Here is a 26,723-nt window from a genome sequence, read left to right as displayed (position 1 = left end):
GTTGATTTAAAATATTCTGTTTTGACAAATTTTGACCTCCTGAGGATGCATTTGAATTAGGAAAAAAGCCAAGAGTCCCTTGAAAATAAAATTCGTGAGCAAAATGGTTATTGACGATTATGCAAACTACTGATATTTTGCATAAAATTCTGTATGACTACAAGTAAAGAGATAAGAGTGTCTAGGTATCTTACAACCAGACGAGACATTTATTCTTATTCGGGGGGAGTGACATTGTGCTTTTGAATGAACTGTTGCTGCTGTGTCTGCTGAGAGGCATTTCCGTGCTTTATAGACACCTCATTGTGAGCGCAATAACAAACCCTCTGTTATCGCTGGAGTTCATGGGGGAAGGGAGGTGCTGAGTCCTGGTCAGGGTGAAGTCCTCAGGATTCATTACTAGGCTTCTTGTTCTCCGAAGACAAATGGTGCCAGGCGAAGTGTATATGTCTATAAATACAGCACTGAAATACAGACGCAGGGGGATTGTAATGAGTTTGAGCTAAATAGGGGGACTTTGTCTTAAGTATATATGTAATATATATTTATATACACTATACAATAATAAAAATAACAAAAATAGCACCATGTAAAAGTTTTCAACCTTTCATTAAAAAATGGGTTATTTTTATTTTTTATTAATTTTTCAAAATACCTGCCTGCATTTTATTTCTCTCTTTTTAAAATTGAAAATAGATTTTGTTTCTCATACAATATATCCTGATCATAGTTTCCCCCCCCCCCCTCTCCACTCCTTTCAGTTCCTTGCCATCTCTCCTCCCCTCAGGACCCACACTCTTTCTGTCTCTTAAGAACAGGTGTCTTAAGAGAGAAAAGCCAAACATGACAGAATAAAATACAACAAGACGAAGCAAAACATTTTATATCAAAGTTGGATATGGTAACCCAACAGTAGGAAGAGTCCCAAGAACAGGCAAAAAAGTCGGAGATCTGTATGTTCTCATAGTCAAGAGTCCCATAAAATACTATGCTAACTAGCTTGTGACTAACTATGCAGAGGACCTGGTGTAGACCCATGCAGGCCCTGTGCTTGCTGCTTCAGTCTCTGTGAGCTCATACGCACCTTCATCCCTGCTGGCTCTTACAGTCTTTCTGCCCCTTCTTCTGTGGGGTCCCCTGAACGACGAGGGGAGGCATTTGATGGAGACATCCCTTTTAGACTCTTATCTCTGCATAATGTCTGGCTGTGGGTGTCTGCATCAGATCCCATCTGCTGCCAGAGGAGCCCTGTCTGATGATGACTGGGTGAGGCATTGATCTATGAGGAGAGCAGACTATCATTAGGAATCATATTAGTTTCTTTTGTTTTCTTGTTTTTGTTTTGTTTTTTGTTTTCTTGCTTGCTTTTTGTTTTTTGGTTTTGTTTTGTTTTTTGTTATGTTTTTTTGCCAGACATGTTTGGTTTTACACTAGGTCTTCAGGCTATCTAGTCTCTGGTTCTTGGTTACCCAGTTTTAGTTCCTTCTCGTAGAGTGGGCCTTAAGGCAAATCACAAATTGGTTGGTTACTCCCACACATTCTGTGCCACCATTGCCCTAGCATGTTTTGTAGGCAGGAGAGATCGTAGGTCAAAGGTTTTGTGGCTGGGTTGGTGTCCACGTTTCTCTTTGGTAGCCTACATATTACCTTCCCACACTAAAGAGACTAGAATGTAGGCACCAGCTTGATTTCTCTGTTTCCTGTGAGTCATGTGGATGTTATCCTTAGCACCGGAGCCCTGCTGTCAGTCTGTGGAGAACAACTCTTTATCTTAGCCTCAGCCTGGGTTGTTTGGGGAGTTCCACGGAACCCTCTAGGCCAACAACTCAATTGAATGCAGCATAGACCCACCACTGGAAGCCTTGCCCAGTTATAAGAGATGGTCAGTTGAGACTCTGAATCCCTTGCTACTAGGATTCCTCATTAGGATCACCTTCATAGATGCCAGAAGTTTCCACCCCACCCTACAAATATCCCTCAACTCCAGCAGTCTCCTTCTACACCCTCTCCCTCCATCCCATCTCCCCTGGCTCCGATCTTTCCTGTTCACATCCCCATCTGCGTTCAGTCCACACATAAAATCTATTCTAGCTAGAGGATGTGGCACACACCTTTAATCCCAGCACTCGGGAGGCAGAGGTATGTGGGTCTCTGAGGGCAAGACCAGCCTCTTTACTAAACAAGTTCCAGGACAGCCAAGGCTACAAGAGAGGCCTTGTCTTGAAAAAAAAAAAATCTATTCTATTTACTCTTCCCAGGGAGATCTATGAACTACCTCCTCAGACTGTCCCTCATCTTTACCTAACGTCTCTGGATCTATGGATTGTAGCTTGCTTATTATTTACTTAACAGCTAATATCCATGTATAAGTGAATACATACCATATTTGTCTTTCTGGGTCTGGGTTACCTCACTCAAGATGTTTTTTTTTCCCCTCATTCTATCCATTTGCCTGCCAATTTCATGATGTCATTTTTGTTAATAGCTGAGTAATACTACATTTATCCATTCTTTATTGAGGGACTTCTAGGTTGTTTCCAGTTTCTTGCTATTATAAAAAAAAAAAAAAAGCTGCCATGAACATGGCTGAACAAGTGCCCTTGTAGTAGGATGAAACCTTTTTTAAGTATACATCCAAGAGTGGTATAGCTGGATCTTAAGGTAGATTGATTCTCAATTTTCTGAGGAACCACCATATTGATTTCCATAGCGGCTGTATAAGTTTCCACTCCCACCAGCAATGCAGGGTTGTTTTCCTTGCTCCACATGCTCATCAGTGTGAGCTTTCACTTATATTTTATTGATCTTAGCCATTCTGATAGGTGTAAGATGGAATCTCTAAGTAGTTTTGATTTGCATTTCCCTAATGGTTAAGGATGTTGTACATTTCTTTAAATGTTTCTCAGCCACTTTGAGATTCCTCTATTGGGAATTCTCTGTTTAGATCTGTACTCCATTTTTAATTGGATTATTTGTGTTTTTTTAATATCTAGTTTCTTGAGTTCTTTATATATTTTGGATATTAATCCTTTATCAGATATGAAGTTGGTAAAAAATATTTTCCCATTGTATAGGCTGCCATTTTGTCCTATTGGCAGTGTCCTTTGCCTTACTGAAGATTTTCGGTTTCATAAGGTCCAATTTATTAATTCTTGATGTTAGTGTCTGGCGTTCTGTTCAGAAAGTCATCGCTTATGCCAATGAGCTCAAGGTTCTCCCTCACTTTCCCTTCTCTCAGGTTCAGTGTCTCTGGTTTTATGTTGAGGTCTTTGATCCACTTAGACTTGAGTTTTGTGCAGGATGATAAATATGAATCTATTTGCATTCTTCTACACATGCAGACATCTAGGTAGTCCAACATCATTTGTTGAATATGCTGCCTTTTTCTAGTGTGTATTTCAGGCTTTATCACTAAAAAAAAAAAAAAAAAAAATCAGGTATCCATAGGGGTATGGATTTATCTCTGGGTCTTCAATTTGATTCCACTGAACAATGGGTCTGTTTTTATACCAATACCAGGTAGTTTTTATTACTATATCTCTGTAGTACAACTTGAAATCAGGGATGGTGATACTTCCAGCAGTTCTTTTACTGTACAAGATTGTTTTAACCATCCTTTGTTTGTTTGTTTTTGTTTTTCTATACAAAATTAAGAACTATCCTTTCAAGGTCTGTAAAGAATTGTGTTGGAATTTTGACTATAATTGCAATTGAATCTATAGATTACTTTTAGTAAGATGGCCAGAAAATGAGTTATTTTATATGCAACAAAATTTGGATTATATTTGCCACCTTGTTTAGAAATTTTTTCCTATAAAATTATGGTAATGTAATGTGACACAATTTATTTTAATTTGACTTTGAACAGTAGAATAATATGATTTTTTTTTGGGAAGAAAGCTACATAAAAACCATATATAAAGAATTTAAGCCGAGCTCCCCTATGCAGAGGGATAATACCTCTACCAGACACCATAGGCTGTCAAACAAAAATCTTAGTGCCAGGTGTGAGTTTCCTTCCTTCAGGTTGTTGGTCAAGGGCACAGCCACAGACCCCTCAACAATACAGTCTGCTGCCGTTGCTCTTGGTTACTCAGCAGCCTTGATGGTAAGACCCTATTGTTATAAACACTACAAACTTGAGTCATTGCACATGAAGAAATAAAGCTTAGGGCTGCCTTGGACTCACAGCAGTCCTCCTACCTCTATCTCCTGAATGCTAGGGTTACCTGTGTGAGCTAACCAGCACAGCTTAATTCTAGATTTTTAGTATACATCTGTGACATGTCTGGATACCAGGTATGAGTGGCGCTCTCTCTCTCTCTCTCTCTCTCTCTCTCTCTCTCTCTCTCCGCTCTTCTCTCCTCTTCCTCTCTCTTCCCTGCCCCCTCTCTTCTATTCTCCCTAATTCGTGATATTGAACACAGGTCCTCAGGAAAATGCTAAATCACTGAGACACAGTTCCATTTTTATTTGTTTGTTTCTTTTCCTTACACATTCTGTTTTTTCTTTTCTTTTCTCTTTCTCCTTTCTTTCTTTCTTCCTTTTTGTTTTTTCAAGACAGGGTTTCCCTGTGTAGCCCTGGTTGTCCTGAATGCACTCTATACACCAGGCTGGCCTTGAACTTGAAGATTTGCCTCACATTACCTCCTAAATGCTGGGATTAAAGACGTGAGCCACTGCTGCCCAGGCTATCCCTCTTTTCACATGACTCTCTATGATAGGGTGAGTGGGGAGCTGTTCCTCAGCTCTGATCCCAGATCCAACTTTTCAAAAATGAGCAACCAACCAGCACAAAGGTCCCTCCCCACTGGTGGGAACTCAACCTAAAATAACAGTAAAAATGGCACCTCACTGGACAGCCGGAGGAGGATGTGAGTTCTTGTCCACAGAATCCTTACTGGAAGCACATTATTATCGAGCCCTAGAAACCACTGGCTCTGAGTTCATCCCTCAGAGAGCACTTCACTCCTGAGCCTGGCCTAGGGTCGGGGTTATTATATATGCTGTTGAGATGTCTCCAACTTCTGCTTCCTCCTGTTCCTCCTTGTCCTTGAAGGTGTACCTCACTCTCTTTTGAAGCATTTCCTGTGTGAAGAGACTCACTCAGAAGGGAACAGACTGAGTGACTAAGAACTTGCCTTACCAAGTTCACGGGTCCAGTACTCCTCTAGTGCCCACTATAGCTTCCTCCTGCTCATCTTTCTGTCAGCTGTAGACACGGGACAAGCTAGGAAGGGGGCCCTGCTCCACCGCCATGATGATGTGTCTCTCTGTGCCTTCTGCAGATCATCTTACCTTGGTTAAAGCTGTCAGACAAAGTGCATGTGCAGATCCGAGCCTTGGGCACTATTTCCCGACTGCTGAGGTTTATTTGTCATTTCTCTGATGTGTCCGTGAGTATTTCCTGAATAGTGCAAGGCTGACCCAGCATGCCTTGCTTCTCGGGGCAGGGGCACTGGTTGAGCCCCCTAAGGTTCTGCAGGGGCAGCTGGAGGAGAGGTAGTCAGAGTACGTACCACTTCTCTGCATCCATGTTTATTTAGGTCCCGGATGACCAAGAGGCTTTGGTTTGTCCTGGGGTTTAATAAGCTTTGATGAGCCTGGTTGGGATCCTTGGCTTATAACAGGTGGATGGAGACCCACTGAGTAATATGTTTCAGGGCTCTGGCTCTTCATTTTGTGTTGGCAAGGGAGGTTTTTTTAAGCCAGGACAGTGTAGGGGTAGGAAGGGGTGGGACACACAGAGGCAATAATAAAGGGATGCAGAAGGAAGCAGTTTGGTGTGGGTGACCTTAGGCGGGAGAAGCCCCTCCTCCCCAGGATGAAAAGAGGTAACCATTTCTGCTTCCTGTCAGCACATGACATCATTCTCCATCACGGGGAAGCTGATAGCCACCTTCAGCCTCTTCTGCCTGAATCCCAGCCAAGACATCTGCGCAAGTGCATTAGAAGCCCTGTATTACGTGTTCACCATCCTTGGGCTCCAGAGAAGTAAGTGACCTGCGCTCGGGTGGCCGCTCGCAGCTGGATCCATGGATTCAGTGGATACCTGCATTGTTTCAGGCATGCCATAAAATCTTGGCCCCTCTAGCAGGGGCCTCTGAGATGTGGCATGATATGCCACGATGCCTAGAGACCAGGTCATCAATTGATCAAATCTGGAAACTTTACTCGGATAAATGCCAGCCCTATCTCTATGCCCTTTTCAGTGACCTTCTTGGGAGGAGCATCTAAGCTTGAAGTCACTTATGAGGTCCACTTGGACCCTCAGTATTCCCCATCCCAGCCATATGCACAACACTAGGGAAGTAAGCATCTTTTCTTGGGGGAAGGACTGTGGAAATTTTTAAAAAAAGATTTATTTACTTACTTATTATGAATACAATATTCTGCTTGCCTGTACACCTGAACATGCACACCAGAAGAGGGCACCAGATCTCATTATAGATGGCTGTGAGCCACCTGGGAATTGAACTCAGGAAGAGGAGCCAGTGTTCTTAACTGCTGAGCCATTTCTCCAGCCTCCAACTGTGGGGATTTTTTTTTTTTTAACCTAGCCCTTCTGTTTCAAACAGCCACAATCATATGGGTACCAGGGAATTTGCAAACTCCCCCAACAGCAGTTTCAGAGACCCTAGCTTCTTATGATTTGGTGGGTGCACTCTGCTAAGCACACAGGAATGACTCAGTCCACAGGGCAGTAACAGGGGCCAGCGTGAGCCCCAACCCACATCCTCCCTTCACCTTTCACTCCCTCCACTCCTTTGGGTTAATACTGTTTTGTCCGCTTGTCTCTACTGCTCTCAGGGGGTTGGAAGAGAGATGGGACGTGGTTCATTTTCTCTCTTAAGCCCTCACCCCTTACTTGCTGTTTTTGGATTGGAGGTGTCAGGTCCAGGACAGAGAGCATCCTGAAAAACTTGCAGAAGCATTTCCGTGGAAACTGGCTGGCCAACATGCAGAACCTCACACTGGTAACTCAGATGCCCACGTGTGTGGGATGCCCAGAGCGGGAGAGAGAGAGGATGCTGGGTAGTAGATTATAGACGTAATAATCCCCACAAATGGGAGTGTTTACAGAGTCCAAATTCTCAGGGACAGGAGGCTAACCCAGATCACCTCAGTCAGATATACAGGAAGCACCCTTTGGTCCTTCCTCCTCACATGCAACTCCATAGCACCCCTGACTGCTCTGCCTCCTCAATAGCACTTCAGTCTGTCCACCCTGCTGCAGCCTCGCTTCGCTTACTCTGAGTCCCCTATCACTTCTTGCCGGGTGACTACAACAGCCTCTTACTGAATACTTCATTTCCAGCCAGCTCTCATTCATTCAGGAAAATGTTTCTAAAATCCAGGCCTCATAACGCTCCCTTCAGACTGTATGCAAACTCCTCATTGTCCTCCTCAGCTGGTCCACAAGGACCTCTGTGGTCTGGTTCCTGCCTTGCCCTTATTCAGTCTTCTTATTCAGACTGCTGGCTCCAGTCTTCCATGCAGGGCGTTGTACTCACACAGAGGTCCTTCCCACCGCAGCCTTCATGTAGTCCACCTCATTGCTGGAGCCTGCTACCCATTCTCTTCAGGAGTGGATGCCAGGAAGACCCTTTCAGTCTTTCCAGCTAGTTCCAGTGCCCTGCCTACAGCCATTATTAGCATTTTCCTTCACAGCACCTTCCTCCTTCCCTATCTGGGATAATGGTGAATACCCAAAGGGTAAAGGCATGGAGCATCTCCTCCCTAGATCTCAACCATGGAGCCACATACAGGCTGGTACCCATGTTGCCTGCAATAAACATCACATGTGCAGATTTCTGTCAGAGGCATGGCTGGCTTTCCACTTGCTCTGGAATTCTGTAAAGTCACTAGGCATAGGACATGTTTCCAGTGGCCTCATCTCACTGCACATCAAGCTTAGAAATGAAGGTCCTTTGGCATCGTCCTCTGTGTCACATTGTCTGGACTATTGCTGTTTCCTGGGGACATGAGAGTTGGTGGCTCTCTGGAGATGATTCACAGTGCTGAACCCCGCATTTTGGGTCTTTGTGGATGCTGGATGCTTTGAGGCAGTCTTCAAGTGGGATGCTGGAATGAAGGGCTCCTCTCTTCTCTCAGTTCTTCAGGAAATTCCTGACCCCTGAGGAGAGAGCTGATGTGGTCTTGGTGGCCATGGAGGCCATGACCAGTAACATCAGGGAGGATGTCCTTGCCGCCGCTAAGATGTTAAAGATGATCCTGAAGTACCCTCTTCCAGAAGTTGCCAAGGTAGGCTTTTGGGGGAGTCATTGCTTCAGTGACCTTCTGCTCTGTTTTGGGGTCTTGTTTTATTTCCTATCAGCTTGAGCCTGAGGAATCCAAAGTCCCTTAGCCCCAGAGAGAAGAGCCTATATAGCAAGTTGTTTTTGCAATAGTGCAAAAGGTAGTGTGTTTGTGTGTGTGTGTGTGTGTGTGTGTGTGTGTAAGAATGAAGTAGTGATGACCAGGCCCCCATCTCTACTAGGAAGGCAAGAACCAGATCAAAGATATAGTAAAGAGTACCATGGCCTCACAGGACCAGAAGAGACCTTGGTCATCCCTTCTCTTCCAGAAACTGTAAATGTGTATGTGTGTATGCGTGTGCATGTGTGTGTGCTGTGATGTGTGCAGTGGTTCTTTCATGTAGGCGGGATTGGTTGATGACAGGTGGACATAGCTGATGAAAAAGGTAGATACAGTTATAGGTATTAGTGACCAACCAAATGCTTGACAGAAACAACTTTAACAGGGAAATGTAGCCAGGTCATGGTGGTGCACACCTTTAATCCCAGAACTCTGGCTTAAGTGCTAGCATAAAAACAGGCAGATCTCTATGAGTTTGAGGCCAGCCTGGTCTACAGAGTGAGTTCCAGGACAGCCAAGGCTACACAGAAAGACCTTGTCTTGAGAAGTCAAAAGGGGTGGGGTGGGGTGAGGTGTTTTGGTTTACAGTTTCAGAGAGCCTCAGTCCACCATGACAAGGAAGACATGGTAGAGAGTCTCAGTACATGGCAGCACTCGTGCTGGAGGAGACTGTTCCAATGGCAGTTGCCAGGAGCCAGGGCCCAGGTTGCTGCCTTCAGAGGCCTGCCCCTAGCACTCTCTCTTCACTAGCTAGGTCCCTAAAGGTTCCTCAGTCTCCCCAAATAGTGCCACGAGCTGAGCAACAAGTGCAAAGCCTGAGGCCATTGGGGGCATTTCTGTTTTGAGACAGGGTTTCTCTGTGTAGCCTTGGCTGTCCTGGAACTCACTTTGTAGACCAGGCTGGCCTCAAACTCAGAGATCAGTCTGCCTCTGCCTCCTGAGTGCTGGGATTAAAGGCGTACATCACCACAGCCTGGCTCATTGGGGGTGTTTCTGACTCATACCTTAACAATCTGGGTATCTGTAGATGCTCCTTGACATCATCATCATCTCACTGAAAATAGTGGGAGCTGAGAACACCCCTAGCCCACCAAACAGCCTGGCTTAGCAGCACACTGTAGTGTTGGCCGTCTCCTCTTGTTCTCTGGAGGCTAACAAACCTGTAGCTCCCTGCCACCGCCCAACATCGGCAGAATGCTGTTCCACACACATATCATCTCCCCAGAGAAGATGAAAGTTAGTTCAGAGTCTTGTTTTAAGGAATGTGCGTTGCTTTCCTGCCATCACGAAGTCGGGAAACCACAGGGCAGGAGCTGGCTGTGTGTTTAACGGAGATAAACACTTAGAAGATATGGCCACAAATAGGAGTGGAATGCAGAGACCCCTCTGTCAGAGGGAGGACTGCTCTCGATAAAAGTAAGACAAGACAGTTTCACTCCAGCTGTTGTGGTTATTAAATCATTTTTTAAAAGATCTTAGGAGTTGATAGTCCCATTGTCATTTGAATGGCTTGACCCTCCCCCCCCCCCCCCCCCCCCCCCCTGCAACCTTCTCTCTTGCTCACCACATCTCTTTAGAGGGGCCTACTGGCTTTCTTGTTTCTATTGTAGCTCTCTGGCCTGCAGAAGCATCTGGTCATTTGCCTCAAAGCAGACCACTGACAGGCCTGTAGAGCTGAAGGGGCCTCTGGGGCCAACTGCTCAGCCATTCTAGTGAGCCTTGTGGCAGCTAGACTCCTCTGTAAGCAACATGGTCACTGCTTAATCAGAAGTCAATAATGTACGTTGGAGCTATGCAAGGGGGAAAGGGTGAGGCACTTGTCACCCGTCTTAGAAGCAGTCCTGAGAATGCCATTCCAGATTTGCCACTGGCTTGTGTTCCATCCTCTGCGTCCTGCAGAGAAGCAGTTCTCCGTTTTTTATCATTTTTCTCCTGTTACACTCAGGCATTGATTGGGTCCTTGGGTCATGGTGTAAGGAAGAGATGAGAATGCATCACAATCTTACTCAGACTTTTGAGATAGACAGGTTCTTTTTTGTTTTTTGTTTTGTTTTGTTTTGTTTTGCTTTTTGAGACAAGGTTTCTCTGTGTAACCTTGACTATTCTGGACTTGCTTTGAAGACCAGGCTGGCCTTGAACTCACAACAATCTGCCTCCAAGTACTAGGATTAAGGTGTGCACCACCACCGCCAGGTTCTTTAAACAGAGCTTTTTTTTTGCTTTTTGCTTTGTTTTTGTTTTTTGTTTTTTGTTTTTTTGTTTTTGTTTTTTTTTTTTTTTTTTTTTTTGGTTTTTCGAGACAGGGTTTCTCTCTGTAGCCTTGGCCATCCTGGACTCACTTTGTAGACCAGGCTGGCCTCGAACTCACAGTGACCCGCCTGCCTCTGCCTCCCAAGTGCTGGGACTAAAGGCGTGCGCCACCACGCCCGGCTGAGAGCTTTTTATTTGCAAATGGATTACTGAAAAACAATTAAGATCAAGCTGAAGAGATGGCTCTGTGCTTAAGAGCACATACTGCTCTTCCAGAGGACCCAAGTTCAGTTCCCAGCACCCATGTGGGGCAGCTCAAACTCACTTGTAGTTCCAGCATCAGGGGATCCTTTGCTTTTAGCCGGGGGGGGGGGGGGGGGGGGGAAGAGGGAGAGAGAGAGAGAGAGAGAGAGAGAGAGAGAGAGAGAGAGAGAGAGAGAATAAACACGAGGAATAAGGAAAGGTATGACAGGTGATGTTCTAGTCCAGTGGATCTCAACCTCCCTAATGTTGTGACCCTTTAACAGTTTCTCACGTTGTGGTGAGCCCCCCTCACTCCCCACCATAAAATTATTTTAATTGCTACTTCATATTCGTAATTTTGCTACTGTCACTAATGTAATGTGACCCTTGTGAAAGAGCCATTGGATCACCAGAGGGGTCTCGACCCACAGGTTGAGAAGCCATGTTCTAGCCAACGCACCTGTGCAGATGCTGAGGCAGATAAAATGGTCCCTCTTGCTTTCTAAGCGAGGACACAAAAGACAGGGAAGATGGAAGTCTTCCTCCGAGTCACCCAGGTAGTAATCTTGGAAGTGACATTCAAATCCAAGAGGTATGGTAACCCCAGAGTCCATGCCATGCAGAGTGCAGCAGTCTCTGCTCCGTATGCCAGGCAAGGAAGGCGGTCTTTTAAGGCAATGACCATATGCTCTTGGCTTCTATTTCCCAAGTCTCATTCTTCATGCCATGCTTTCCAGGCACGGCAGAGCCCTCCATGGCTGCTTTCTATCTGCCCTTTGGAAAGTCTGGGGGCCACAGGTCCACAATGGGAGCAGCTGGCCAGGGCAGGGTGCAGCAGGACAGAGATGGTCAGACGTCAGGACTTGGACCTGACACTAGGCACTATACAGTCTGCAGCAACCACACTTTAAAACAGTGACCTGTGACTCTGGCCCAGCTGGTGTTACAGTCCAGGGAAAAAAAAAACCTCCCTCCTGTTCTTCCAGGTGCCAGAAATCATCCACTTAATTTACAACGACATAGACAGAGTCACCGAGAGAGAGGCCCAGAGCACCATAAAGATCATCTTCCAGCTGCTGGTCCAGTCCTACACAGATGAGGTTATCCTGACTCTATTCAAGATAAAGGACCCGTCACAGAAGTGAGCCACCCTGTCTGCTACAAACTTACAAGCCGCTGGTTGTCCTTTTAAATAGCTTATTTGTGTGTGCACGTACATGTTCACATATGTCTGCACACGTGTGCAGATCTGTACACATGCGTGTGAAGGCTAGTGATGACGTCGTGCATCTTCCTCAGCCATGCTTCGCCTTTATTTTTCTGACACAAATTTTCTCACTGAACTTAAAGCTCACCAGTTCAGCTCGGTGAGCTTGTCACCAGGCTCCAAGGACCTGGCTCTCTACCTCCCCAGTGCTGGGGTCACAGATGTGTGCTGCCGCACGTGACTTTTTATGCGGGCTGCAAATGAATCTCTCCAGCCCCTGGCTTATTCTTACAACATATAGAATATTGAATATTTTTTTGTTTACTCTGAGCAGAGTGGTTCTAAGAGCTATATGCATGCTTTACTGTAGAAAATCTTGGAAGCACGTAAAATTTAGAAAAGGCAAAACAAAAAAAAAATGTATTAAATTTCGGCTGATAGCACTTTCTGTTATCATTTGGGTATGATTTATAATTTGTCTGCCTTCTGAAAGCAGCATTTTAAAAAACTATTTATAAAGCCAGGTGTGGTGGTGCACGCCTTTAAGCCTTTAATCCCAGCACTTGGGAGGCAGGAGCAGGTGGATCACTGTGAGGTTGAGGCCAGTCTAGGACAGCCAAGGCTACACAGAGAAACTGTCTTAAAAAACCAAACCAAAAAAAAAAAAAAAAAACCCCTATTAATATATAATATATGTATTGCATATACATATATATGTATATAATATATGTGTAATAATATATAATATAGAAATTACAATATATATAGCTAAGCCCATACGGTATTTGCCAATTTGTGTGGTTTTTCATTTAATGTTTTATTACAGAATTTCCTAAGTCAAAACCCTTTATTAAGCAAAATTGTAATGGCTTCTTGATCATATGTTGTAAGGCAGTTAATACCAAATTTACCTTTCTGATATATAGTTATTTGAATTCTCTAAATGTATAGTCATGTACAGCCATGATGTTTGTTCATGATCACTCTCCTCAGCTCCCTTGTTCTACCTTTCCAGGGCCAGCCCCTTCTGTACTCTCAGCTGCTGGCAGCCACTGGTCTGTGTTTTGTTTTGCTTTGGTTTTTGTTTTTCAAGCACTGGCCTGTCTTCTATCCCCATCATTTTGCCTTTTCTAGAGTGTCCTGTACCTACAACCGTATAATATGTGAATGGCTTAGCAGATAAAAGTGCTGCTGCTAAGTCTGATGACCCAAGTTCAAACCCTGGGACCCACATGGTATAAGGAAAAGCAGATTCCCACAAGTTGTCATATATGTGTATACACACACACACACACACACACACACACACACAAAATGTGTGTGTGTGTGTGTGCACGCATGTGTGCATTTTGTCTGCATTCATGTCTGAGCACCATGTGCATGCCTGGTACCAACAAAGGCCAGAAGAAGGTGTTGGGTTCTATAGAACTGGAGGTTGTAAGCTGCCATGTGGGTGCTGGGCATTGAACCAAGGTATTCAGAAAGAGCAGCCAGTGCTTTTAACTGCTGAGCCACCTTTTCAGCACAGTGCCCATAGAAGCCAGAAGAGGGTGTCAGGTTTCCTGGAACTGAAGTTCTAGGTTTTTGTGAAGCTGTCTGGTGTTACTACTGGGAACTGAACTTGGGTCCTCTTCTTGTGCATGATGCGCCCTAAACTGCTAAGCCATCTCTCCAACCCCCAACAGAAATTTAAAAAAGATAAAGCATTCTAAAAATAAAAAAGAAAGTTTCTTTATATTTGTAGTTTGTTGAGAGTGTTTATCACAAACAAGAATTAAATTCAGTTAAATCTTTTTATTGTATCTATTAAAATGATTGTGTGGTTTTTCTTTATTGCCCTGTAACTAGAGCAAATTGTGCCTTTTAGACTAAGACCCATTTGTTCTTCTGTTCTTTTATTTTAACTAATATATATCTAACACATATTAACTAATATGTAAATAATAGATCTAAAATAAGTTTCTTTTATGTAGCATGTAGTTATATCATTTGGGTGTTTGGTTGTTGTATGTGTTTGTGTTTTGTTTTGTTTTTGTTTTTGTTTTATGATAGTGGGGATTGACCATAGAGATTCATGCTTATTGGTCAAACACTTTATCATAATGCTAGATCATGTTTTTTATCCAATCTGAAAATCCCTAACTTTTAATTTGCATATTTAGACCATTTACAATTAATGTAATTAGTTGTTTATTTGGATTTATGCACCATTTTGATTTTTTTTTCTATCTGTCTGTTTTGTATATCTATACCCTGATTTTCTGCATCTTTTTTAATTACTTGAATGCTTTCATATATTCCATTTTTCTTTACTCATACATCCATTGAAGTAGATTTTACCTTTAAGAATTTATATGACCACATTGATGTCTGTTAATAGCTAATATCTATAACTTTAAGAAAAGACACTCAGGAGACAGGCAGATCGCTGTGAGCTCGAGGCCAGCCTGGTCTACAAAGCAAGTCTAGGACAGCCAGGACTACACAGAGAAACCCTGTCTTGGAAAAGAAAAAAAAAAAAAAGACAGACAGACAGAAAGAAAGAAAGAAAGAAAGAAAGAAAGAAAGAAAGGGAAGATCTTCCAACAGCTTCCTTTGGCTTCCTTGCTTCGTATGATAGCTGTCATTTACCTCATATTTACATATATTGAGGAAACTGCCAAAAGTTTTTATTTTCAACAATCATGCGTATTTTTTAAACTAAGAGGAAAATATTTACTATTTCGGTTGCTTTTTATAATTGAAGTTTCTACTTCCCTATAATAAAACTTCTCTGCAACTTAAAACTTTTTATTAAAATTTCACCAAGAACATATCTTTTGGTAGCCATTTCCCTTAGTTTTCCTTCATATGAGACTGTTTCATATTTTACCTTCTTCTTAAAAGATTATTTTCACTGAATATAAAACTCTGGGCTGACGGTTCTGTGTCTTTCTCACATAGCTTCCTTTGTCTCAGGATTATTTCAGCCTCATTCTACACCTGAGCAACTTGAGAGTGACAGTGGGGTTTGTGTTGGCTTACATGCAGGGCCAGGGCATCCCTCACTTGCTGCCTCTGAAGGATCTTTTCCCAGGTCTTTTATGTTCTCTTTGTTGATACATAGCACAGTTACCAGGGAGAGAGAGAGAGAGAGAGAGAGAGAGAGAGAGAGAGAGAGAGAGAGGAGAGAGGAGGAGAGAGAGGAGGAGGAGAGAGAGAGAGAGAGAGAGAGAGAGAGAGAAAGGAGAGAGAGAGAGAGAGAGAGAGAGAGAGAGAGAGAGAGAGAGAGAGAGAGAAAGGAGAAAGGAGAGAGAGAAAGGAGAGAGAGGGAGAGAGAGGGAGGAGCCAGAAAACAACAGTGACAATAAAAGGGAGGTCTAGGCTGTGGTCAAGTCGGTGAGGCCTTCTGAGGGTTGTACAAGCCCTGGCAATTGATCCCCAGAACCACAAGCACAAGGTAAAACAATAGAACAAACCCTCAACAACAGTCCAGATGTCTTCCTTTCCCTACCTACCAAGCACATATTTTTGTGTTCAGCCTGTGGCTTCCGCTGGGCAGCTCTGTTAATCATCTAGACAGGGTTTGGGATGAGAATGGACAAAGACCTACTCATGCTGTCTGACTCATTGGGACCCATTTCCCCACTGCTCAGGGACACAGAATTTCACCAAGAGGTTCTGTTGCCTGTGTCTGGTGCACAGTTTTGCTCTGGGGTCATATGTAGGTCGAAGTTGGGAGATGAAAGAGAAAAAATAAAATAAAATCTGGGGTGCCTACTCTCAGTACATCAGCTTTCCACATTCCACCTTCGTTCTCCAACCTGTCTCCTTTTTATTAATTTTTCAGAATCTAATCCAATTAAAGTTTTATAAGTTAGATTGAGATAGTTGATATTGTTATTCAAGGCTTCTGTATCTTCACTAATTTCTGTCTGTGTATCTGTTAGCCACTGAGAACAGGTTGATGAAAGATCTTTGTGTTTGTAGTTTTAATCAGTGGGAGCTAGACTAGAGTAGGCTTGCTCATTTTTGGTAGACAACAGAAACTAAAATCACTTGTTATTAATTTCTAATAAATGTTCTTATTATGACAAGGAAGTTTCTATTTTATACTGCTAATTTAAACAAACAAACAACAAAACAAACAAAAATACCCCCAAACCAGGTGTGATGGAGCACGCCTTTAATCCCAGCACTTGGGAGGCAGAGGCAGGTGGATCTCTATGAGTTCAAGGCCAGCCTGGTCTACCAAGAGAGTTCCAGGACAGCCAGGGCTACACAGAAAAACCCTGTCTCGAAAAACAAAACAAAACCAACCAAAAACCAAAAAAAAAAAAACAAACCAAAAACCAAAAACAAACAAACAAACAAAAAAACCCACCCCAAACCAAGAATCAACTTTAAATTTCACCAAATGTCCAATGACATACTTGTACAGATCTTTAGCAATTTTAAAATAATGATTGGGGAACATGATTTTTAAACCTTTTTAAATTCAGATTTTTGATGTGTACAGACTAATAAGATTTGGTTATCAATTTTCTTATGTGTTGAATGGACATTTGAAATAAAATGTGTTTTCTACTACATGCAAAATTATTATACAAGACTGTTTAAAATGTATTAGTAAATTCTCTACATATGAATGTACTTATCTTTATATTTATTTGATCTGTTAAGTTCTTGATATCATGTTGCTAGGCTTTATCCAATCTGTCAAAGCTAGGTATTGGCCCCTTAGATTGTTTTATAATATTTCATTATGTGATTATTCTTGCCCATTCTGTTGCTATTTGCCCTCAGTGTTCTTGCTGGTGTTGTGGTGCCAACATTCTTGTGCTGACACCGTGTTTAGATTTACCACCTCAGATTTATTTATTATTATGTATACAGTGCTCTGCCTGCATGTACACCTGCAGGCCAGAAGAGGGCACCAGATCACATTACAGATGGCTGTGAACCACCATGTGGTTTCTGGGAATTGAACTCAGAACCTTTGGAAAAGTAGGTAGCACTCTTACCCCCTGAGGCATCTCTCCAGCCCTGCCTTCTTTGCATTCCATACTTTCCTTGTGAAGTGATTTTTCCTCTCTCTTGAAGTCTGCCCTTTAGTTTATTCTCCAGTAAGATTCTGGCCCTCAAACCAGACATTTGTCCATTCATGAAGTCCTCCTTAAACAAAAGTCTTTCTGTGAAATTCGTAGGTTGACATCTTGTTGTTTTCCAACCTTGGGAAGCCTGACCTCTGACTCTTGCTCTCCACTGTGGCTGTTCGGAAGTGGCTGTGGGTCTAACTGCCATTGGGCAGCCATTCTTTACTTTGCCTTTGTCTCTAGAGCACATGTTGTGCCAAAGACTGGCTTTGGCACCAGAGTGAACTGAAGCCGGACACAGATAGACAAAAGGGGGCCAAAAGGTAATGGCTCCTGGCTTCTGGGGAGCCAGAAGCTGGCTAGAAGCTCTGAATTCTCTTTAACTCTTTAGTGGTCAGAGCTGATGGCTCTAGCTATCCTATCTTCTGGTTGTGGTGAGAAACTCAAGGGAAAGGGATGGGGAAGGGAGCCAGAAACTGGCAGCATGGAGAAAGCTCGAGCAGCTCCAACACTTCAAGTATACATACAGACAGTCAGACATACAGACATGCAGGCTTATATACATTCATACAGACAGACAACCAATTAGACAGACAGACACATATTTGATGGATGGTGGATGGAGCAAAGCTCTAACTCCAACCAATTACTCGCACATATACAGACACATCTGGGGGATGGAGTAGGTCTCACAATCTTCAACCAACTACAGCATCATATATGTGTATGTATATATATATACATATATATATATATATGGTGTTGGTGGATAGAGCAAGGCTCTGACAAGCAGGCTCTCATACACATACCACAGATAGACACACTCACATGAGTTTGATGAGTAGAGAAAGTTCTAATGAACCGGCTCTAACAACTGTTATTATTGTCGTAGGCTTGTATACTCTCTAAAGCAAAGCTCTGTACATCAGAAAAAAGTTACCTCATGGCCGTAAAAGTAATTATCACAGAAACAGAGAGGGTGTTAACACAGAGGGAGTTACAGTAATCAGGATTATTTATTACATGTTTCTCTATTAAAACCAAACATTTGAAAAGATTTATTTATTTATTAATACGTATATTAGTGCTCTGCCTGCATGTACACCTGCAGGGCAGAAGAGGGCATTAGATCACATTATAGATGGTTGTGAGCTACCATGTGGTTTCAGGAATTGAACTCAGGACCTCTGGAGGAGCAGTCAGTGCTCTTAACCTCTGAGCCATCTCTCCAGCCCAAAACCAAACATTTTTTATCTATATCTTCATTACATAAGTTTATTGTGAATTCAGAATAACAGCTTTTTTATATCATAAGTTGTCAAGGTTTAAGGTTAACAAGGTCGGGGTGGGGAGGGCACAGCAGGATTATTGTTTGTTTTTCCATTAAGGCTTGAACCTGACTAAACATTTTGCAGCTATCTCTTAGTTCCAATAGTTTCTTATAAGTTCAGAATAATATTTCTGTCTATGGTTCCACAATTAGTTAATTATCTATTTTCTGTTTATGGCTCATCTTATCACGGTACACACTGTGACCCAATGACTTCATTTCTAACCTAGAGGAATGTTTACTTAGGTCGTAAATCTGTCTCAAGCCTGTTCTTCCTAGTGCAGTTTATGTGTCAGTGACGTGTGAAGATTCACAGACTCTCAGCAGTTGCTGCTATTCTGCAGAAGGGTTTAAAGTCATCTGAATCAAATCAGGAATTCTATAAAGTCATTATCAGGAATTATGAAATCATCAATCATTCCTCTAAACATTATTACCTGGAAGTACATCTTCAATTTGATTTGCAGGAAATCTACTTAACCAAGTGGATAAATACCCAGCAAACAGTACACAGTGAGGGTCTCTGCCATACTAGATAGATGAGAGATACAGCAATGACAAGCATGGAAAGGCATATAAGACAAAGTCACTGGGGCCTGGCTGCACTAGGGCAAACCCATAGCAGGCTATGCAAAAACAGTGGGCTGCCAACAGAAGCTCACTTGCTTGCCATAGGCCCTTTCTGCATGCATGGTTCCTGGCTATGTTGCCAGCAATGAAATTCTCCTCTCTGTGTTTAGTGTGTGTGTGTGTGTGTGTGTGTGTGTGTGTGTGTGTGTGTGTGTGTACATGCTTGCATGTGTGAGTGTTTATTTAGTATGTGTGAAGGCCAGAGAATAGCTTGCAGGAGTCAGTTTCTCCTTTCACCTTGTGAGTCCTGGGGATAGACATCAAATTTGTCAAGTTTTTATGGTGAGTACCTTTATCAGATGAGTCATCCCTTTTCTCTTTTTTGTTTTTGTTTTTTTCAAGACAGGGTCTCTCTGTATAGCCTTGGCTGTCCTGGACTCTCTTTGTAGACCAGGCTGGACTCAAACTCACAGTGGTTCTCCTACCTCGGCCTCCCAAGTGCTGGGCTTAAAGGCGTGCACCACCACCTCCAGCTCATCCTTTGTCTCTTAATCATCTTTCTTTCATTTAATTATTCTCATCTGATCTTTCTCTCTGTCTCTCTGTCTCTCTCTCTCTCTCTCTCTCTCTCTCTCTCTCTTCTGAGACAAGGTCTACTCTGTTTGCTCCAGAATGTACTATATAGACTAGGCTGGTCTCGAACTCACTGAGATCCACCTGATTCTGCCTCCTGATTGCTGGGATTAAAGGCTTGTGACATTACTCCTGCCTCTTTTTTGTTTTTGTTTTTGTTTGTTTGTTTGGTTTGGTTTTGGTTTTTGGTTTTTGGTTTTTGGTTTTTTGAGACAAGGTTTTTCTGTACAGGCCTGGCTGTTCTGGACTTGTTTTGTAGACCAGGCTGGCCTCAAACTCACAGTGATCCACCTGCCTCTGCCTCCCAAGTGCTGGGATTAAAGGCGTGCGCCACCATGCCCGGCTACTCCTGCCTCTTCTCATGTTTCAAAAAGTCCCAGGAGACTTCTGGAAGGTATTAAACAGGGTTGATTAGAACTTTACTAAGTCGTTTGTAGAAAATATTTTTTCAGGCATTTACTTTTGTTTTACACGTGGTTTCGTCAGATCTGGATATGGAAAGATAGGCAAGGTGAAGAAAACTAAAGACATCTGTGCAAGTGTGACTTAGAGAGGACACTGTGGAGCGTGGGACTGAATGGGTGCTGTGAAGGGAAGCCACCAGCTGGGCCTCAAGTCACCTGATTGCACTGGGCTTTCTAGGATGGAGGAGTTTGGAAGATTTTCCCTTCTCTCTCTCTCTCTCCTCTCTCTCTCCCCTCTCTCTCCTCTCGCCTCGCCCCTCTCTCTCTCTCTCTCCCTCTCTCTCTCCTCTCTCCTCTCTCTCTCTCTCTCTCTCTCTCTCTCTCTCTCTCTCTCTCTCTCTCTCTCTCTCTGTATGTGGGTGGGGTTAGGGTCTCGTGTAGCTCAAGCTGACCTCAAACTACCTATTTGGTTGAGGATGACCATGAGCTCCTGAACTTCCCGCTTCCACCTCTGAAGTGCTGGTATTATGAGTGTGGCCCACCACACCAAGCTCATGCAGTGAGGTGGACTGGACCTGGCCGGGATCATGTATACCGGGCAAGCATGCAATCAACTGAGCTGTATCCCCAGTCCCAGATGCAGTGTTGGTGGGAGTAAGGCGGGCTTAGACGTGGCCACAGGGTAGGGACCTGACCTGATGCACTCAAGGGCACTCAACAAGCCTTGGTATTACGTGTTTTCAGGCCCATAGGCTAAGTGAACATTTTCCTAGTTTGCCTATATGCAATGTAACAGAGAATGGTGAGGTCTAGAGATGATAAAATAGTGGGAAATTTTTTATTTTTTTTTAAATTTTATTTATTTATTTATTTTTGGTTTTTCGAGACAGGGTTTCTCTGTGTAGCCTTGGCCATCCTGGACTCACTTTGTAGACCAGGATGGCCTCGAACTCACAGCGACCCATCTGCCTCTGCCTCCCGAGTGTTGGGATTAAAGGCGTGCGCCACCACGCCCGGCTATAGGAAAATTTTTAAAAGAGAAATGACCGGATAAAGACGAGGAGACCCGGAAGGGAAGGATGGAAGCAGGGAGCTGGGACGGGGCTAAGAAGGTAAAGATCCTTCCAGAAAGCACTGTAGAACAGAGGAAGGTGGGTTGCCTGTAACTAACTGTTGGTGGCTTTCTGACTCTACAGAGGGACACACAGATCCTGGGGGATCCTGGCTTCCTTTCCAAAAGGCTACGAAATGATCATGAGTTATCTGCTGCAGAAGCTAATTTCACCCCAGGCACCGAAGGGCCGGGAGACTGGCCACAAAACAGAGATCTCAAGGCTGATTGTACGGAGGGGCAGGTGGAGGGGCTGGGCGCTGGGAAGGAAGCACGCTGGGGTGTCTGCTGGGCTGGTTGGAGCGCTCTGAAGTAGTGCCATTTAGGGGGCCCGCGTTTACTTGGGCATTCTAACAGCAGAGTCTCCAGGCTGGGTTAAAAGGAGGGCTTTCAGCCAATTGACTCTCCTGGAACAGAAGAACCAGATTCTGTCTCTGGGGGGCGGGGTAGGGGGGTGTGGAGATGCAGTGGAGTGAGGCAAACACCCCAGGCCTGACCGAATGCTCAAGGACACTGAGAGGCTAAAGCAGAGCCGTAAGAGCGCATAAAGGGTTCGAGAAGCAGCCTGGCTGATGCTCAGGCTCCACTTGCTGGCAACATGAGCGACTTCCGTCGGGCAGGCCTAGCGAGGTGATAGGGACTCCGGGTGATAATAAAGATGACGACAACACCCTGCACCCCTCTTCACTCCAGGCCACCAGGGCCATCCATGAGCTGTTGCTAGTGCCCAGCCAGCAGTCCGAGGTGCAGACTTTCTTCGCCTCCCTGTTCGTGGCCCTACTTTTCCGAATCTCTTCTCTGGTGATTGAAGGGAACACTGCTGGCCCAGATAACCTGCATGAAACTGAGTATGTGGACCCTGTGACATACTGTGGGGCCCTGGGCCAGTGTGCTAGGGTGCTAGTGTGGGCATCAAGCGCCTTGGCAACCTCACTAACCTGGCGCTTTTCACACCCTCCACCCTTAACTTTATTACTTACACATGGAGTCAAGAAGCCTTCCTAGGCTTTCTTGAAAAGATTCTTGAAAGTGGCTGTCTTTTTGGAGGAGAGAGGGAGGATGGTGGCGGGGGTGGGGGGTGGTGGAGGAGCAGTGGGGGGTGGGAGTGGGGGGAGGGGGGAGGGTTTAGGGTCGGGGGCGTGGAAATGTACTTGGTTTGTAAAAGTTCCATGGCTAGGTTTATAACCCACAGGATAGGAGTCCCATGTGGGGTTAGGAGGGCATGGCTGGCAATAACTCCCTGCTTCCTGCTCTGTCCTCAGTTCTTCCGTAGAGGCCTTGAAGACCTTAATGCGCACCTCTGGTTACACAGACCACATGACTTATATTCAGACACAAGGGGTCTGGGAACTGCTTGTCAGCCCTGAAAGACACTATGATGGAATTACTCTGCTGGCCAGGTGAGCTGCATCCAGTCCCAGGGTGGAAGACCTTCTCCTGTGGCCTGGGTCTCACTGTGAGCACCCTATTGCTCTCTCAGATCCCTGGTGGTAAAGAACTGCTGGCACAATCGCCCCGTCTTCAGCTTCCTCATTAGGACCCTCCAGGACCCAGAATGTGCCAATTACTTCACAGCCCTGGTGTTCCTGACAGAGGTGAGCGGAGAAGGGTGGGCAGAAGGCAGTGGAGACAGTGCCATGGGAAGCAACTGTACCCAGGGGACCCCTCCCCTCCCCCAGAAGGCTTCCAGAGAGCCAAGTGGCCTGGTCTATCCTTGCCACAGATGGGCTGGGCCACACGGGGAAGACTTCTTTACTGGCTTCCTTTGAGTCATATGCTATTAGCTTCCTCAGTCCCAAGGCTTTGACTCTGCCTCGATTTTGTGCAGCATCAATTTTTGCTCGTCATTGACTTCAGCTTTGACTAGCTGCCCTGATTCACTCTATAATTCAGACATTGGACAGGGGAAAATGTGTAGAAAATTAAGAGATGTGTATAAATTGTATAGCACCGTTAATTTTTACAGTGCCTAAAGGGAGCCACTTTCATGCTTTTGCTTGTATGAAGGTAGGGTGTGTGTGTGTGTGTGTGTGTGTAAGGTTGAAATCATTCTCTGATATTCTATGTCTGGCTCTTTTCATTGCTTTTTTTTTTTTTTTTTTTTTTTAATTGGGTTTTGGTCAGTCTATAAGGAAATGGGTTTCATTGCGACAAGTGTTGATGGAATATTCTGTTTCTAATTTGACAGAGTATAAACAATACCGTAATAAACACCTCTATGCAAAACCTTTCCTGTATTCTAGATTATTGCCTTGCCTATTGACTGTAATATGTGGAAGTGTGAGTCTCAAAAGCGAGAGTGGCCTCCATGGCTTTTGATACAGAGGCCCAAGTGCTTCCCTGATGCAAGGATTGGGTAGGCTTTTGAGATCAGTTAGCTTCTTTAAAAATTCAAGCTACCTGATTATAAAAGTTATTACATTTATTTGCTTGTTTGTTTGCTTGTTTGTGTGTGGGGGGGGCACACATGTGGAGGTCAGGGATAATAGGCAAAAGTCAGCTCTGACCTTCCACTATGTGGGTCTCAGGGACGAAACTCGGGTCTCAGTCTTGGCAGCTAGCACCTTTATCTACTGATCCATTTCACTGGCTTTAATCCACCTCAAACAAAAGAAAAAAAAAGTGGGTTGCTTTTGAATGCTGACAATATAATATGATAGCAATAATACTAAGATATAAACAGTGCTCTTCATCCTAAGATGCTAGCAGATGCTTGCCGAGTAGGTTAAGGATTCTCTTGGAGGATGCAGAGGCCTGCCTGACTAGCTGGGGATGCATTCAGGAGTGGGTCTTGGACATTGGTGTAATCAAAGGGCAGACAGTTGGGTCCTTAGTCAACTATGACCCCCAAAGGGGTCTGGACCCACAGCTTGAGAACTGCTGCTCAGGTGGGTATGGAACCCCACACCACCTCCTCCTGCTTCTGGGTGCCTTTGCTCTTCAGAATTGCTCTGGCATAGGTTCAGGCATTAGTTTGGTGGTAAGCTCCCTCCCTAGTTTATAGCTGTGGTCTAGAAACAGCTGGTCCTGAGGAACACTCTAGGAGCTCCCTCAAATGCTGACGCCCAGCTGAAATGAGTAGACACTCACATAAGCACTCGCTCAGCTGCTCTCCTTACAGGAGCACAGGATGGAGTGGGTTAGCCTGTTTGGCGTAGGGCTTTCAGGTAGAGAGATGGGTGAGACCCATTCTCCGCAGCTGGAGGGGAGCTTAAAGCGGGGAACTAAAGGGACTTAGGTACCAGCTAAGAAAGTAGGTCCAGATCTACAGGTGAGAAACCGTAGGTATGAACACTCGGGAACATTTTACAGTCTCTTATAACCCCTTGCTCATTGTTAAACTCCATCCACAGGCAGTAGACTTTAAAACAGACAGGGCTGTGTGCTTTATTTCAGAGTACTTAAGAAACTGAGTCCAGGTGCTTTAATTCTCACTTTGTAGAGGAGAAAACTTAGGCTCAGAGAATTTAAGAGATTTGCTCAGCTAGCAAATTCTGTATATCTGTAAATTATGGTATATCTGACTGGTGACCTGGCAAGAACAAAAAAAAAAATCTTTGCCTTGAGGTCCACATGATAACACACACGCACACACACACACACGCACACACACACACACACACATGCACTTGCACACGCATACGTACACACACAAACACATACACACAGGCATGCACGGTCCTCTGTCTTCTGCGAATCCTTTCCATGTCTTTTGCCCATTATCCTATTGAATTATTTGTCTTCGTATCTAAAGACTTGGACTCCTTGAAGTTCTCTGTATCTTCAAGTCTATTTCAAGGTCTGCCTCCTTTGTAAACTCGCATTCACGATGCTTTGTAGTCTGTGGCACGTTGGTGTTTTCTTTGAACTATTCTCCGGGCAGCTCGTAATCACGTCTTTAAAGGCTCCCCAACTAAAGCGTCAGGATTGGCGACTGCTACGTGCAGTTATCTCTGTCGCCCATCGTCCCTTTTCAAAGATGCGCAAGGAAGACTTGCACCACGAATGGATGCCTGGGTGTGAACTTGTCGTTTAAGCTTTGACCAGGGCCCTAAGAACGTTCTTTTACTAACAAGACAGAATCCAGAATTGTCCCCTTGCCTATCTTTGTTATTCTTGGCTTGCTCTTGCCAGCTGTTCCACTGTCCAGATGTGGCAGATGTTGTGGATGAAGTTGCCACCAACATTATGGCAAATTGGTTCAAGTGTGAGGACCTAGCCATAGCACACCTATTCCTGCAGATCACAGAAGTCTTCACAAAGCACAAGAACACGGTAAAAATGGGATAGGGGCCGAGGACATGTCACCCGGAGAAAGTATAGATGGATCGAGAGAGACAGTGTGGCCAGTTATAGAGTGACAATACTCTTGGAGTTAGAGTACAGGTCCTCTGGCGGCCAGTCCTCCAAGCACAGGATCTGGGTGGATTTGAATCATTCATGCTTCCTCCCACCCAGGAAAGATCCTGGAAGAGGTCCATCCATAAGTCACTTCAGAGAATAGGCCCAGCCAATTCCAGAGTCCCAGACATAATACTATCCAGGTCCCTGGAGCTTGGCATTGTCAGGAAGCAAGGAAAGCAATGAGGAGGGGAATTTATGGTGTAGTAGACAGAAAAAAACTGTCTTCTGACCTCTGCTCATAGAGTGCAGAAGGCTCCTGGTCAGGTCCCTTTTTGGTAGCCTGGTTTGACCACGATCCAGTCTGGGGGCCATTCCAGGGTGAAAAGCATAAGAGCTTGTGCCCCAGTGGTCTACCTGAGGGGCGGGATTGGTAGGAAAAGTTTCCCGACCGTACTTTTGGGCGGCTGTCACTCTGCAGATAAAGCACCTCCAGATCCTGCAGCCCTGTGTGCTGAGCTGCTGCTACTCCTCCAACAGTGACCTGGTGATGGAGGCCTTCCTCATGCTGCAGCGCATCCTCAAGGACCTCACCTGGTCTCAGGCCTCCCTTTTCCTCCTTCAGCTGACTTTCACTTTGGCACACTTCTTTGAGGAGGTAAAGCCCCAAAGGGGTTGAGAAGTTTTGCTCCCCTGCCCTAGGTGGCTGTGACACAATGGAGAAGGCCTTTCATTGACCCCAGTAGTGTTCTTAGGGGTGTGTGTGGACTGAGCGCATCTTTATTTGTGCTTTATAATAGTCAAAAGAGAAGGGCAGCTGAGAGTAGCGCAGTGAACAGAGCTGTGCCAATGAACAGTCAAAGTATATGGGGAGGGGGCACGTGCGCAGGAACCTGGTTGGTGGGAGCTGAACTTGGGGTTCTTCTGACCTGGGTGACCAGTGCAGGTACAGAGGTGTCTGTGTCTTCCCAAGAGTGTATCTTCTTACCCCAGGAGTCAGAGCAGCTGCGCCTGATAACCTTCAAGATCTACGCAAGTATCCTGGCTAAGGTCTCAAGGATGACGCTCATCTTTCCCTTGAAGCACCAGATCCTCAACCTGCTGGTCCTCCTTGTGTTGCACCTGAGGGACACAAATGCCGACGTGGTGGAGGTGAGAAGCCGGACGGTGGAGCCTGGCA

General features: G+C 44.6%; 1 protein-coding gene across 1 annotated transcript in view; it reads left to right on the top strand.

Moving 5' to 3' along the window:
• The window catches only part of LOC127190953 (maestro heat-like repeat-containing protein family member 7), a 37,313-nt gene that overhangs the window by 6,379 nt on the left and 4,211 nt on the right, over nt 1–26,723 (top strand). Inside the window, exons 7-18 of the mRNA XM_051148212.1 lie at nt 5,289–5,396; nt 5,859–5,994; nt 6,889–6,977; nt 8,116–8,265; nt 11,859–12,013; nt 21,288–21,432; nt 21,896–22,059; nt 22,456–22,602; nt 22,683–22,797; nt 25,337–25,477; nt 26,025–26,201; nt 26,537–26,695. Coding sequence (XP_051004169.1) covers nt 5,289–5,396; nt 5,859–5,994; nt 6,889–6,977; nt 8,116–8,265; nt 11,859–12,013; nt 21,288–21,432; nt 21,896–22,059; nt 22,456–22,602; nt 22,683–22,797; nt 25,337–25,477; nt 26,025–26,201; nt 26,537–26,695 — 1,686 coding nt within the window. The remainder of the gene's footprint in view (nt 1–5,288; nt 5,397–5,858; nt 5,995–6,888; nt 6,978–8,115; nt 8,266–11,858; nt 12,014–21,287; nt 21,433–21,895; nt 22,060–22,455; nt 22,603–22,682; nt 22,798–25,336; nt 25,478–26,024; nt 26,202–26,536; nt 26,696–26,723) is intronic.

This window comes from Acomys russatus, chromosome 6, assembly GCF_903995435.1.
Source record: "Acomys russatus chromosome 6, mAcoRus1.1, whole genome shotgun sequence".
NCBI lineage: Eukaryota > Metazoa > Chordata > Mammalia > Rodentia > Muridae > Acomys > Acomys russatus.
The sequence above is the reverse complement of the archived record's forward strand: the minus strand, read 5'-3'. Positions and strand labels throughout refer to the sequence as shown.